This window comes from Xiphophorus maculatus, chromosome 14 (genome assembly GCF_002775205.1).
Source record: "Xiphophorus maculatus strain JP 163 A chromosome 14, X_maculatus-5.0-male, whole genome shotgun sequence".
NCBI classification, from domain to species: Eukaryota; Metazoa; Chordata; class Actinopteri; order Cyprinodontiformes; family Poeciliidae; genus Xiphophorus; species Xiphophorus maculatus.
Genome location: NC_036456.1, coordinates 12,915,559 through 12,928,876, shown reverse-complemented (window position 1 = coordinate 12,928,876; position 13,318 = coordinate 12,915,559). Strand labels below are relative to the sequence as shown.

Here is a 13,318-nt window from a genome sequence, read left to right as displayed (position 1 = left end):
TATTTTATTTAAGGACATCGGAGTAAAGTTGGCTGAATCTCAATGCAAGTAACACTTCTTGGATTTTTCTTTTAATAAAATCTAAAACTCTGTTTTATTTTCCTTTCACATCCCCATCATCACTGCTTTGAGTTGCCCTATGAATGTTTGTCACAAGTTTTCATGCTTAACAAAACAATGACTTTTTTTAAGTCAAACTTGTTCACATAATGTGAACTGATGTGAGTGGGTGGTCTCTACATTGAGGTCTTGTGAGGATAGATGTCATGAATCATTATATAAAGACTGTGTTTATCTGATGGTGTTTGATAGTGAATCATATCTGTTGAACAGCGTCAGTCTGGTTTTATGCAGTTTGTTCCCCTGAATGTGAGAGGTCGGCATCCATCGTGAACTATGAATCACTGTACAGGAGGTCAGCTGACCTGCTGTTGGATTGAGTATTTAATGGCGCTTCAAATATAAGTTATTTTTATTGAATAGCATCTAGGGTATTTTATGCATTTCTTTCTTTTATTAAAAACAGTGACAATAAAAAAACACCAGCTGGTTCAGGGAGGACAGGTGGACAGTACTGTTCTTTGTCCCTCTTCTAAACAACTAAATCATAAATTTGATTCTCGGAGATAAAAATACCAAAATCTGCTGAGAATAGTTCAGGGTGATTCAACATTTCTCGTCTGCAGCGAAAAAGGGCTCGTCTCTGCTATTGTCTTTCATCCCGACAGGCTTAAATCTCTTTCTATTTCAGATCACATGCCAAAGAGGTCACATACCCCCCACCTCTCTCCACAGCGCCCCCTTTACTGCTGATCCCTGTCTGTCATGTACAACAAAGCTCAATCCTCCCCCAGCAGGCAACAGGTGCACTCTAAATCTGGGCCGTGGCACCTGAATTAGGAGCGAGGGTGTGGTTGGACAGAACTTTGGGAGTAAAGGGGTGTGTGTGCGTCGCAAGGCTCGCATGGGCGCAGGACATTTGCCAAACGTCTTTACAGGCAGACACACACCCCCACCAACATAAATCCACTTCTTCACTGCACACCGCTGTCTCCTTGATGCTTGCTTTTCCCCTTTTGTGAAACAACCTGACCCCCACCCTTCCACTTAAAAGCCAAGCCGAGTCATGTGTGACTCCAACTAAATGCAGAGAAACTTTACACCATCAGCGGTGTGGCGAAGAGCCTCCTGCCGGCATAGTTTGGAGGCTTATGTGTGCAGCCGGGAGGAGAACGACACCGGCTAGTATTCCAGAGGAGATCATATGAATTCATACAGAGACGGCCAAGAACAAGAACAGACTTTGATAACGGGATATGTTTCCACTGGAACCCGTCACTCTGCTCGTTTTAACAGGAGGCAGGAACTGGTGAGGCCAGCCGGCCAAGAACATCACACCACCATAAACATGAGCCATGTGACCGCTGTGTAGTGATGCCCAGAAACGTGTAAATAACGTTCCTGCTCGTCATGACCTATATATAATGTGTGTGTGTGTGACAGAGTTTTCTGTGGATTGGTTGGGGTCAGCTGGTTCAAAATTATGGTACAGTACATCGAGTCATGTGATGGACAGCAGGTGCTGACATTCTGCCGTTATTATTATGTCCTACTGATACATGCACAGTACCATGTAGAGGTTCCTCCTTACCATATGCATGAATACCATAGTAATGTTTTAATTCAACCCCTTCTTTTTTAAGGTGGGATGACTGTAAAGGAAGCAATTTCACAAGCTGGAAATTATTGTGCATTTTCTCCAGTCGAAAATCCACATTTATCCTCTTTTTTAGATAAATGTCCGAATGTTTGTGATCGAGTTATACTCTGACCGCATGTTTTTTTTTTTTTTTTTATAATTCCAGCTGGATATTTCACCGCTCTTCATACAAGAATAGGTAGAAATAATTTAAAATTGTGCATTGACTGGTAAATGCTAATGAACTCAATTTATAAGAGAGTTTTGAGGCAACGCTGAAAACTCAAAGTGTTTTACACTAAACCCATATACATTCAGCTATATTGGCAAAATCACATATTGTAATTCAGTGATATTCATGGAGGCAACTTGGACTGAAGTACCACATCGACATTTGATGGGGAGAAAACTGGAATCACACCGACAACCTGTCTGCTCCAGGAGAACTCCTCCTCACGTTGAGCTCCAGTGGACTGGTTGTGATCGTTTTTGTTCTCAACGTGTTTGGATGTGTGTTTGTGGTCATTATCATCATCCGACAGTTTAAAAAACAAGCTGCTAATTTAAGAAGAAAAGTCCCTCATCATAATGGTGGGTGTTTGTCAAAGTAGTTTATTAATAAAAGCCTATTTTCAACATGGGTTATGATATTTCTAGAAAGCCCTGAACATTGTCAAAATTCTGACTTGGAGGTTTGTACATTAAAAGCAAACCTTAAAAGGAAAAGCATGAATGGAGTTTTGGAAAAAAAACTACATTTTTGTCTCCCTTGACTGTGGTTGCGTTTGTTGATCCGTGTGGCTGGTGCTAATTTTCAGGAGTCCTTGTTGGAGCGGGAGCTCATCGCCGTCGAACCGGCCTCATTGTGGACTGTGACACTGATTTTTCAGTCGCTTCCAGTTGTTGGAAGGGATCTTGTAACTAACTCCATTTCTTCTGAGGGAAACAGACTGGGTCAGATTTTGAATGTTGGACACAGTCAAATTTTCCAACAGGTCAAAGATCTGAAACACATCGTGGCTGGTTTTTGGAGAGGATTTGTTACAGCCCCTCCTTGTGTTGGGAATTTTCCTTTGCTGTGCAACTCCTGATTATGCTGTGGAACAGCTGGTGAGGCCTTCAGGTGTTTAAAGTCTGACTAATATCTGTTCTTTCTTCTTGTTTCTTAGGGTATATAAGGTGACACTTACAACACTTACCATGTCCGCTTATACGTACGTCACTGATTTCACCCATTTTCACAGCTTACGTTAGAAACTTTGATTTTTAAATGTAACTTGAGTGAAATATTTTCAACATTTTAAAACTTTTGCACATGATATTTCTTCTTTTTTGTTGAGTTTCTGAGTCGGGTCACAACAGACTGACTGAGTAGAGTCTGGGAGGCCCTGCCTGGCCTCCTGGCGGCTACACAGCTTATGGCCACATTCTGTTCAGTGAGTTGATTTTTCTTTAAATACATTCTAGAAATGTACATTTAAAGAAAATAAATAAATACTTTTTTCCCCTAAAGATAATACATTTTTAATGATGATTAAAAATAGGGTTTTCATCATTCCTTCTAAAATGAGAGGAAATTATCCACAGTTGGGCTATATTTATTGAAAATGAAATTAATTGCACTGAATTGTATTTAGGAATATCAGTGAAAAGGGCCTGAATACAATGCATATCTCACATTTAAAATTTTAAGTTGCAGAGACCATGCATTATTATTTATCTTCCACTCCATATGCACTTATTTGATTTGTCACACAAAAATCCAATAGAAAGTTCATTGAAGTTTGTGGATTTACTGTTACGAAACACAAAGACTTTCCTGGGACCTGGATACTTTGCTGTAAATTGAGACATAGTCGTTTGTGGTGCACAGAAAAAAGATTTTTTTTAATATACATTTATTTTTGCATCCCTAATACACAGTAAACACCAAAATAACATTTGCTCTTGCTTTGCAGGAAGAAGCCGGACACAACCAGAAGGACGTAAATTTCTGCAGAGCGAAGCAGAAATGAAAGGTTTAGTTTTAATAAAAGCATATTTTCATCATGGGTTATGAAGTTTCATAACAGCATTGAATATTATCAAAATTCTGACGTGGAGGTTAGCAAATTAAAGTCTGGGTATCTTTCAACGCCTCCGTGTCACTGGGTGGTAAACGATGACTAAAGTATTAAATTACACTTGGCAAGGGATTATTACAGCCTTACACAACAGCGTTATAAAAATAAAACTAATGGTCTGTTAGCCATGACTATTGTCTCTATGAGTTTCTGTGCCGTCCTGGAACAGATTCAGAGACAACTCTGTGACTCCATCAGCACTTTCACTAAGGTCAAACATCCAGCTGTCCCCCCGAAGTGGAACTAATCAACGCTTTGCATTCACAGAGATGGACGCGATCCAAGACTGGGACAGAACTCTGTGGGCGTGGCTCCACCGTTGGTGACCAGCCACCAGCAGAGTTACACAAACGGCTCTGTGCAACTGCAGCTTCGGAGCTGCTGAAGTTCCTTGTTACAGCTGAAGAGGTAATTGATGGGAGGTGACATCATCCAGCCTGCATGAACAGAAAATTAAAAGATTTCAATAAGTAGCAACATGCAAGAAGGAGATGTCAACTTGGGTATTTTGCTGACCATGTGCTGAATAACACCTGATTTTTTTATGGCACTTTTTTTTTTTTTTACCAAAACTTCTTGAGAGGGGAGGATTTGAAAACCTGCTTCCCCCACAAATTAAATATACAGCATTCATTTTTACTTTTTGTAACTGAAAACAAATTTTTTGGGGGAGAGGGAAGGTCCACAAAACATCCCACTCTGTCAAGCATCATTTTGCAAATATGTTTGCTAAGTTTTTGCAGAATTTCACATAGCTGTCATTATACATGTTTCTTTTAGTATCAATTTGACTGTAACCAAGTCTGACACCAATGACATTCAAATACATTAGGCATACAGTATATTAAAGTTTTGGCTCATACCATTCATACTTTTTCTTATTAAAAGTGTTTCTCATGAGGTGACAAGCAAAGAGTCACCCTATGGAAAGCTGACTGAAAAATTGTTAATACATATTACCCTGGCTAACAACTACACCCCCAACTTTACATGTTTATTAACACAACAATATTAATAGCATTTAAATTCAGTTTAATGTCAAAACCTTCTTTGGATGAGAAAAGAGGATTTGGATTCCTCTGTATGAAAACAGAGATCTCTGCCGGTTTCACCAACTCAGATTTAAGACTATTTAAAACCACTGTGAATGAAACTAAAGACGTCTAACAGAAATGTACAAAAGAAAATCACATTTTTATTTCATTCTTTTGCACAAAATGCACATTGCATCATACGAATTGGTAGCAGAAGTGAGCCAGTGGCAACAATGAAGGTCGACTGGCAATAAATTTGCCATTATCAATGATACACACAAAAAAGCTAGTTAGTGTTTATTAGCAGCTAGTTAGCGGTAGCCTCGAACGCTAATGATGTTTCCGAGCTAGTCAAATTTTGCCCGACATAAAAGGCGCCGGAGAACAATGAACTACATTGAATATACAAGATTAAATAGTCCTGCAATAACAAAGTTTAAGACCTGTGATTAACGTATCTAAGGCCAACTTTTACATTTTCCAATTAATTTCAGACAGTCTTTAATTTTAGATACATGAATTTAAGACTTCTTAAGGTTGTGTGGACACCCTGGAAAATATCTCACCAATATGAACTTGAAACAGCAGCCAAAACTATATATATATATATATATATATATATATATATATATATATATATATATATATATATATATATATATATATATATATATATATATATATATAAAAAGCATAAAAAAGTGGACTTGTTTTTAATCAGTTGTCTGTGTGGCACATTCTTCTACAGCTCTACCACTCCTAATCTAAATATATTAACATCATTCCAACGAGAGTCTGTTGATCACCCACAGATCTAGATTAGGCAAGAAGGAAAACAGAAAAGGCAGCATGTTTATTTACCCGTCAATGGAGGGCAAAAAAAAAAATCTATATTCCTGACATTTATATTCACATCTCACAGAAAAGTCCAAAAATTGTCCGAAAGGACAGAGTTTCGTCTTTGTCGTCGTCTGTCTTCCTTCACAAAATAAAAAGAGTAATGGGCCAATAAAACCGGCATGATAGGAGGTGAGTGTGAACATAAATATTAGGCTAATATTTACCCTAATGCTCAGGGTCTAGAGCAGGGGTGTCAAACTCCAGTCCTCAAGGGCCGCTGTCTGAATTTTATACTGATAGCTTTAAAACGGGCATCTTTAAGATGATTCTCCAGTACTAGAACTAAATTATTGTCAGCGGACATCCTTCTCGGTTCTTTCAAAATTAATCTTACATCATACATCTTTTCATTTAAGTCATCCAATTGTCTCTCTGTCTCCTTCGAGAGCTCAGAGTTTTGATTCATTTTTGTAACATGTGTGCCTTCGGTAGAGGTCTTGTGCGAAAATCTGTTCCCCTGTGAAAATCTGTTCCCTTGTGACAATCTGTTCCCCCTGTGAAATTCTGTTCCCCCTTGTGAAAATCTGTTCCCCCTGTGAAAATCTGTCCCCCCTGTGAAAATCTGTCCCCCCTGTGAAAATCTGTTCCCCCTGTGAAAATCTGTCCCCCCCTGTGAAAATCTGTTCCCCTGTGAAAATCTGTCCCCCCTGTGAAAATCTGTTCCCCCTGTGAAAATCTGTTCCCCTGTGAAAATCTGTCCCCCCTGTGAAAATCTGTTCCCGCTGTGAAAATCTGTCCCCCCTGGTGTCGGGAGCGCGCATTGCAGCCAGAGAGGCGGGATCAGACGGATCTGATCATTTCCACGGCGCTTCTGATCGATTTCTCGGTAAAAACAACTCATATAACCATGTCAAGGTTGTAACATTCAGTTTAATCGACAGCTGTTGTTTACAAAATTGTAAAGTAATTAAATAAACGAGGTCTTATTACGCTGTTTTGTGTTATTTTAAACGCCAAGAGAATCGGTCTTTCTCCAGCTTTTGTCACTTAAGCCTGACAGACATAAAAGTCAGTCACCAAACACGGTTTTCCTACCTAAAACATTTATGCCTTCGGTACCGGGATTGAAAAACATCTTGGATCGCTTTAGCATTGGGTAGCCATGTTAGCTGGTCCTGCGCACAGCAGTCGGCTCTCTGATTGGACCACAAAACATAAGTCCCTCCCCCGTCTACGCTCTGATTGGACCGCTCTTGAAGATAACCTCTCATCCATCTCCCTTTTGTTTTTTTTAAAGTGGGATTCCCCGACAACGTGCTGCAGTCACTTCAAAATATTTTGGAAGTTCACAGGATAATTGGAGGCTTTCCCCTAAAAAGTACATTGTGAGTCAACATCTCTGCGCGGTGGCCGCACCACGGTAGATCCTGCTGTGTGAGGTAGAGTTAAATGCGGTAAACTCGTTGTTCTTTTTAGCGCAACTTCCTATTTGGCAGTTGGGAAGTTTTGTAGCAGTTTAAGCTAGCTGTCGGAAAAGTCGTCTAGCAAACGTAGCTAGCCGCTTATGCTAACACGAATACTAAAATGTAAAGATGAATGTAAAAGGACTCTGTGCTGAATGTTTTGTACGGTGGCTCTTTCCATGGCTACATTGTGTTTTAGCCTATAGATTTTTTTTTTCTTCGTGTGTAAACTGTGGTTTTATCGACCACCTGTGCTAGCCTCATTCAAGGAAAGCTAACGTCCGTCTTATTAAAAAGATATGCAATGAGTAATGTGTTAATGCTGCTGAGAGCTGTAGGGTTCATTAAAACCTGAATTGCGGGAATAAAAAACGCCGAAAATTCAAGACGTTAACTTGCGGTTTCGTTAGCTTTAGAGTTGCGGCTTTAAGGCCTACCTGTTTTGGACTCATTGTGAGGCGGACTGGCGAAGTGTTTCATTTTTACCAACACTTTTTCGAACAGTCTTTTTATTTTTCTTTACAAATCTGAAAAGTACTAGGTCTTCCTGCCACATGCCATCTCACTGTACAATAAAAGCTAAACCATTGTTCTGCACTAATCAGTCCAATTTCGCACAACTGCACTGTGGCACACTTGCTGTACATATATTTACATATACATTCTGTATCTGCATTTTTTTTTAATCTTTGCAAGGACTGCTCTAAGCTGCTTTTTATATTGACAGCATGTTATATTTTTATTTTGTCTACAATTGCTACTCAGTGGTGGATGTTGTGTGTCTTGTCTCTATGCTGCTGTAACTGCGAAATAATTTCCCTGCTGGGATGAATAAAGTTATTCTATTCTTTTTTTAAAAGGTGCAATTGAAACAAATCAATAAAACTAACTTGGTGACTCTGGTTGAGTGCAGAGTTGCCTCAATGTTTCCCTGAAATGTTTTTATGTAGCACAAACGCATAGAAATATGTCAAAACTGATGACTTTGATTTAAAGTTTGTTGAAATAATTATTTGTGTAGGTTAGAAAGTCATTTATTGCTCCGTTTCACATTAAAACCTTTGAAAAGCTGAGACCCTTTAGCTCAAAAATGGTCAATTTAATGTCTTAAATGCTAAACGCTGAAGGTGAATTCAAGGTTCATATTTTTATGAGCACTTAAAATGCAATCACATAATTAATCCTTTTTTTAGTCTACATATCTTCAGACAAAACTGGGTTTTGTTTATTAAAATTTCAGCTATAATTACAATGTTTCTGTTCATTAAAATGATGACATAAAATGTCATGTTTATGTTAACAGAAATGATAACTGCTTCTGTGTAAACCAGATTTTTATACAACGCTGTTAAAATATTTAACAATAAATATTTAATGTTGGATTTTTTTCTAACTTTTTTTTTCTTTTTTTAATGTGAATATTGTTTTTAGCATTACTGTGAAACTATAACAAAACTGGCAAAGCATAGACTTGTCATTTTTGATTGGAGCGCCGTACACCTCATTGTCACATGAAGTTTTTATTTCCTCCTTTGCCGTCACAGTGAAAGCGAGAATGGAGGAGGCGGATCTCACACTGCCTTTGAGTCAGGACACCTTCCATGACTTATGGAACAATGTGTAAATATCATTTTCACTCTACATGGCGATTTAAAAGTATGTTAACTTGATTACGATTGAACTAAGCTTTGTACGTTTGCTTTTTCAGGTTTTTGTCGACTGAGAATGAGTCTTTGCCCCCCCCAGAAGGATTGTTGGTAAGCATGCGAAGAAAGTAAAGATTAAACTTATCAAATTAAATGAAGAGGATATAGTTTGATTCAGCCTTTCTTTGTGGTAATTCTGTTTTTCATTTTGTTTTTTTTTGTTTTTTTTAAAGAGTCAAAATATGGATTTTTGGGAGGATCCGGAAACTATGCAGGAAACTAAAAATGTGCCCACTGCACCAACTGTCCCAGCGATTTCTAATTATGCTGGGGAGCATGGGTTCAATCTCGAATTTAATGACTCGGGCACAGCTAAAAGTGTCACCTCCACAGTAAGTTGCTCATTATTTCTTTTCCACATTTTAATCTGTTGAAATCTTAGCTGTACAAACCCACCATAACGTATAAAACCTATAAATATGAAACCTTTTTTTCTAAATTTGTGATAAGAAATGACTTTAGCTGAAAAACTATATGTTTTGGGACATTTTTCTCTGCAACCAAACATGATGAGGAGCAGAAAGGAGCCTCAAATCTGAGACAAAGGAGCTTTCTATAGCACCACATTTCTGTATATCGCTCTTTCCCTCCACAAAACCTCTTCAAAGCTCAAACTACTTCATTTTAATTTAGTAAATGAAAGTTCAGCTGTCAGGAAAAAGCTTTAATTTAAAACATTCTTATCTAGTGCCACAAACCATTTAAAACTTTGTAAATTAACAGTGTAGAAAAATTCTTACCTTGATTCCGCATCAAAAATCCATTCTTTCGAATCTCTTGCGGTGGCATTCAGGCGGTGTCTCGTTCATTGTGGCGATTTGCTAAAGTTTAAGGGTCGGAGGCCGACACTGCCCTGAACCAACCAATGGCATTTGTATTTCCTCACTGACTGATCGCCTCTGGCTCACGGTTGGCCGGTTCAGCTGAAGTTAGGGTGGTCTGGAGCGAAACTCCCGCCCCCCTGCGACCGGTACTCTGCTGTGTGAGAGGAGCAGCTCGGCTGCCATGCACAGGTCTGACATGACGGGACATGTTCCTGCAGAGGCGTCCCTCAGAACAGAAAGGGCTGAAAGTAAATGACGAAGAAGTTTGATTTATCTCAGCTTTTGGTGAGAGAGATGGAACGATTCTCCAATTCTTTGGAACCAAGGATTAGTAAACAGTTTGGGTAGAATTTGCTAAGGTTGTAAAGTTTTTGGTGAGCAGAATCCACATTGGTAAGCAGCACCACTGATGGGAATGCCTGTGTCTGTCTCGCTAGTACTCAGTTAAACTTGGGAAGCTGTTCTGCCAGCTGGCAAAAACGACTCCAATTGGAGTTTTGGTTAAGGAGGAGCCTCCGCAGGGTGCCGTCATTAGAGCAACTGCAGTATACAAGAAGACTGAACATGTGGGAGAAGTCGTTAAGAGGTGCCCACACCACCAAAGTGAAGACTGTAAGGAGCTTTTTTTCCTTTAAAGAGTTGTATTTGTTTGTTTGTGATGTACAGGTGGAAATATTCAGCTTTTTATCTGCAATCTTCTTCTCAGTGTCTGACAACAAGAGTCACCTGATCAGAGTGGAGGGCAGCCAGCTGGCGCAATACTTTGAGGACCCAAACACCAGGAGGCACAGCGTGACCGTGCCCTACGAACGCCCACAGGTATCCCAGAGAGAATCACTCTACACTTTGTGCATTACGTTAATGGGAGATTTTATTAAATGTGTGAAAGAATTCTAATCTAAAAGTCATGATCAGATGTCTAATCTGAAAAAATGGATTCTAGTTATTTACAATTCTGGACGTTAATTTTACTCTGGATTTACTAAATCTGATTTGTCCAGGGCCTCAGAAAAAGAACCAGCATAAATTATAGAGAAAGTTTTAAGCTTTTTATTAAACAGGCAGGATTTTTATTTTTAAGTTTAGAAGTATAAATATCAGAGCTTTATAAACAAAAACAGATTCAGTTAAATCGGCTCTCTAAACATGAATGCATGTGGGAATATTTGACTAAATGAGACAACTTTGATCCATGCAAGTAATGGAAAGTTATGATGCTACAATTAGTCATTTAGTAAATCGGTGCTTCTCAAAATATACTGTTGTCTATCTGACGACTCCAGGAAGTTTTTCATGCGTACGGTTTTCTTGTTTCAGCTGGGATCCGAGATGACCACAATCCTTCTGAGCTTTATGTGCAACAGCTCCTGCATGGGAGGCATGAACCGGAGGCCCATCCTCACCATCCTGACCCTGGAGACCACAGAGTGAGTCGCCGTCTTTGTTGGTACATAAGATGTTAGTTGTAGTGGTTTGGGTCTTATGTTATTAAAGCTGATAAATGGAGTCCACCATCATGTTAAGGTTTATTTGAATATATTTGAAAGACATTTCTCATTTCTCTTTTAGCTTTTGATGTGTTTTTTTTGTTGTTTTTTTTTTTTAAACCTTTTTCCTTTTGGTGTTGTTTAACTTTAGGGGGGAGGTGTTGGGCAGGCGGTGCTTCGAGGTCCGTGTCTGTGCCTGTCCAGGCAGGGACCGCAAGACAGAGGAAGGAAACCTGGAAAAAAGTGGGACTAAGCAGACGAAGAAAAGAAGTATGCTTTTAAATTGTTTTATATGTATGTATAGTAGACTAAAGTTTTATTCCATCTGTCGCTTATCATGAGCATTCTTCATTTTAGAGAGCGCTCCTGCTCCAGATACCTCCACCGCAAAAAAGTCCAAGTCTGCCTCTAGTGGAGAGGATGAGGACAAGGAGATTTACACTCTCTCTGTAAGGCCTGTTTCTGCAACTGGATGACATCACAATATTAGGATGAATGAAGTAACTTTTTTACTTTCTAACTTTGTTGCAGATCCGGGGCCGTAATCGTTATCTGTGGTTCAAGAGCCTCAACGACGGTCTGGAACTGATGGATAAAACGGGGTAAGGAAAGTCCCGTAGACTACACACTGAAACTATCTTTGGACTTTGGTTACATCAGTTACGATGCAGCTCACGAGGTTTTTCCTTCAGGTCAGGATTTCAGTCGCAGTTGAGGAAAGAGGCGAAACAAGCACCACACACAGGCGTTTAACATAAATGGGCAAATTAAAGTTAATTTTTGTTTAAAAATGACACAAACTGAGTTACTCAGAAAGTGTGAATATTGCAGTTCAACTTTCCCCTCACCTTTCCATTCATTTGCCTTGAATGTCTAGAATATTATGAAAAATGCTGGAAAAATTGATACATTTGGGTTGGGAAGTTTAGAAATGGAAACCTGTACAAAAGCGGACACAAAAACTAGAGGCTGATGTGCTGAAATGTGTCTGATCACAGCAGGAATAACCTGAACACTGTAGATCAGATGTCCAGTCCTAAAGCTCTAAACTACCCTGCAGGTTTTAGATGCCTCTCTTTCTCCACCATTTGAATCAGTTGAATGACTCGCTAGAGGGGATACTCCCAAGAGTTAAGAGGACTGGAGTTGGGCTCCCTTGATCTAGATAACTTTATTGCAGGAAAAACCACAATGACAAATGAAGATGAGAACAAGATATGTTTATCGGTGTTCAATGAAGTTTTCTTTCTTTTCCCTTTAGGCCCAAGATAAAACAGGAGATTCCTGCGCCCTCCAGTGGGAAGAGGCTGCTGAAGGGGGGAAGCGACAGCGACTAGTTTACCGTCTTTCATTTGTCCTTTGATTTATATTTTTATATACTCAATTATTCATTTTCATTTGTAATGGCATTATGTTTTCATTTAAATGTAGTAATTTGCCCCTTTTTTTTCTATATTTTTGCTAATGATTTGTCATCACGTAAAATAATTGCTTAGCTAGGTTTAATTATGTTGAGTTAAGTATTGGCCAGTTTCGAGCCAAATAAAGCTCTTCGCTTCATGGAGTTAAGAGGATGTTTTTTTTTTTACTTACCAAGCTGTATTTTCTTATTTCCTTAGTTAAAGATTAGATGATCTCAGTGGCTTATCATTGGTGGTTTATCTTTTGGGAACATTTATTTTTTTCTTTTTTTAAGTAGTGTTGGTAGAAGAGGGGCTGGCTGGATCACCCCCAACATTTGAGCCTTTTTATACAAAGCTGAATTAACTTTACCAAAACACTGTGGCCCTGTTTCAAAAACTAACTTGACACTGAATAACCGACTCTGTTTTCCTGTCAGCTACTGTATTCAAAATATGGATTCAGTCGCATCCTTGCAGCAGTAAAGTTGATTATTGTTTCCTCCATTAAACCAGTTGAACCACTTTAAGGCACTTTGACTTCATGTGACCAATCGCTGACTAAATGACCACTTTTAACATAACACTGCCAGAGAATATTAAGAGGCATTTCTGTAACTTTGTAGCTTAGCAAAAGGTTTCGGTTTCCTTTATATTCTTGAATTTTCTTGTATTTTGTACTGACTTTCTGTTTTATACTCGAGCTCTGAGCTGAAATAAAAACATTCCGTCTCAATGGCTT

The 13,318-nt window shown here is 38.9% G+C and overlaps 1 protein-coding gene across 3 annotated transcripts; it reads left to right on the top strand.

Moving 5' to 3' along the window:
* The first annotated feature begins 6,552 nt into the window (after window positions 1-6,552).
* Window positions 6,553-13,312, top strand: tp53 (tumor protein p53). Of its 3 annotated transcripts, XM_023345537.1 has the most exons (12): window positions 6,567-6,582; window positions 6,994-7,135; window positions 8,704-8,779; window positions 8,868-8,916; window positions 9,039-9,197; window positions 10,127-10,301; window positions 10,396-10,508; window positions 11,007-11,116; window positions 11,328-11,446; window positions 11,534-11,625; window positions 11,708-11,778; window positions 12,438-13,312. In XM_023345537.1, exons 3-12 carry the CDS (start codon window positions 8,715-8,717, stop codon window positions 12,511-12,513), a joined length of 1,029 nt encoding a protein of 342 aa, XP_023201305.1. In that variant the 5' UTR covers window positions 6,567-6,582; window positions 6,994-7,135; window positions 8,704-8,714; the 3' UTR covers window positions 12,514-13,312.
* Window positions 13,313-13,318: the final 6 nt, after the last annotated feature.

Excerpts from the sequence above, each read along its gene's own strand:
- tp53 (XM_023345538.1), top strand. The coding sequence starts at position 8,715 with ATGGAGGAGGCGGATCTCACACTGCCTTTGAGTCAGGACACCTTCCAT. Across the intron at positions 9,198-10,126 it reads CTAAAAGTGTCACCTCCACA|TACTCAGTTAAACTTGGGAA; the intron begins GTAAGTTGCTCA and ends CTGTCTCGCTAG. Across the intron at positions 11,626-11,707 it reads AGGAGATTTACACTCTCTCT|ATCCGGGGCCGTAATCGTTA; the intron begins GTAAGGCCTGTT and ends ACTTTGTTGCAG.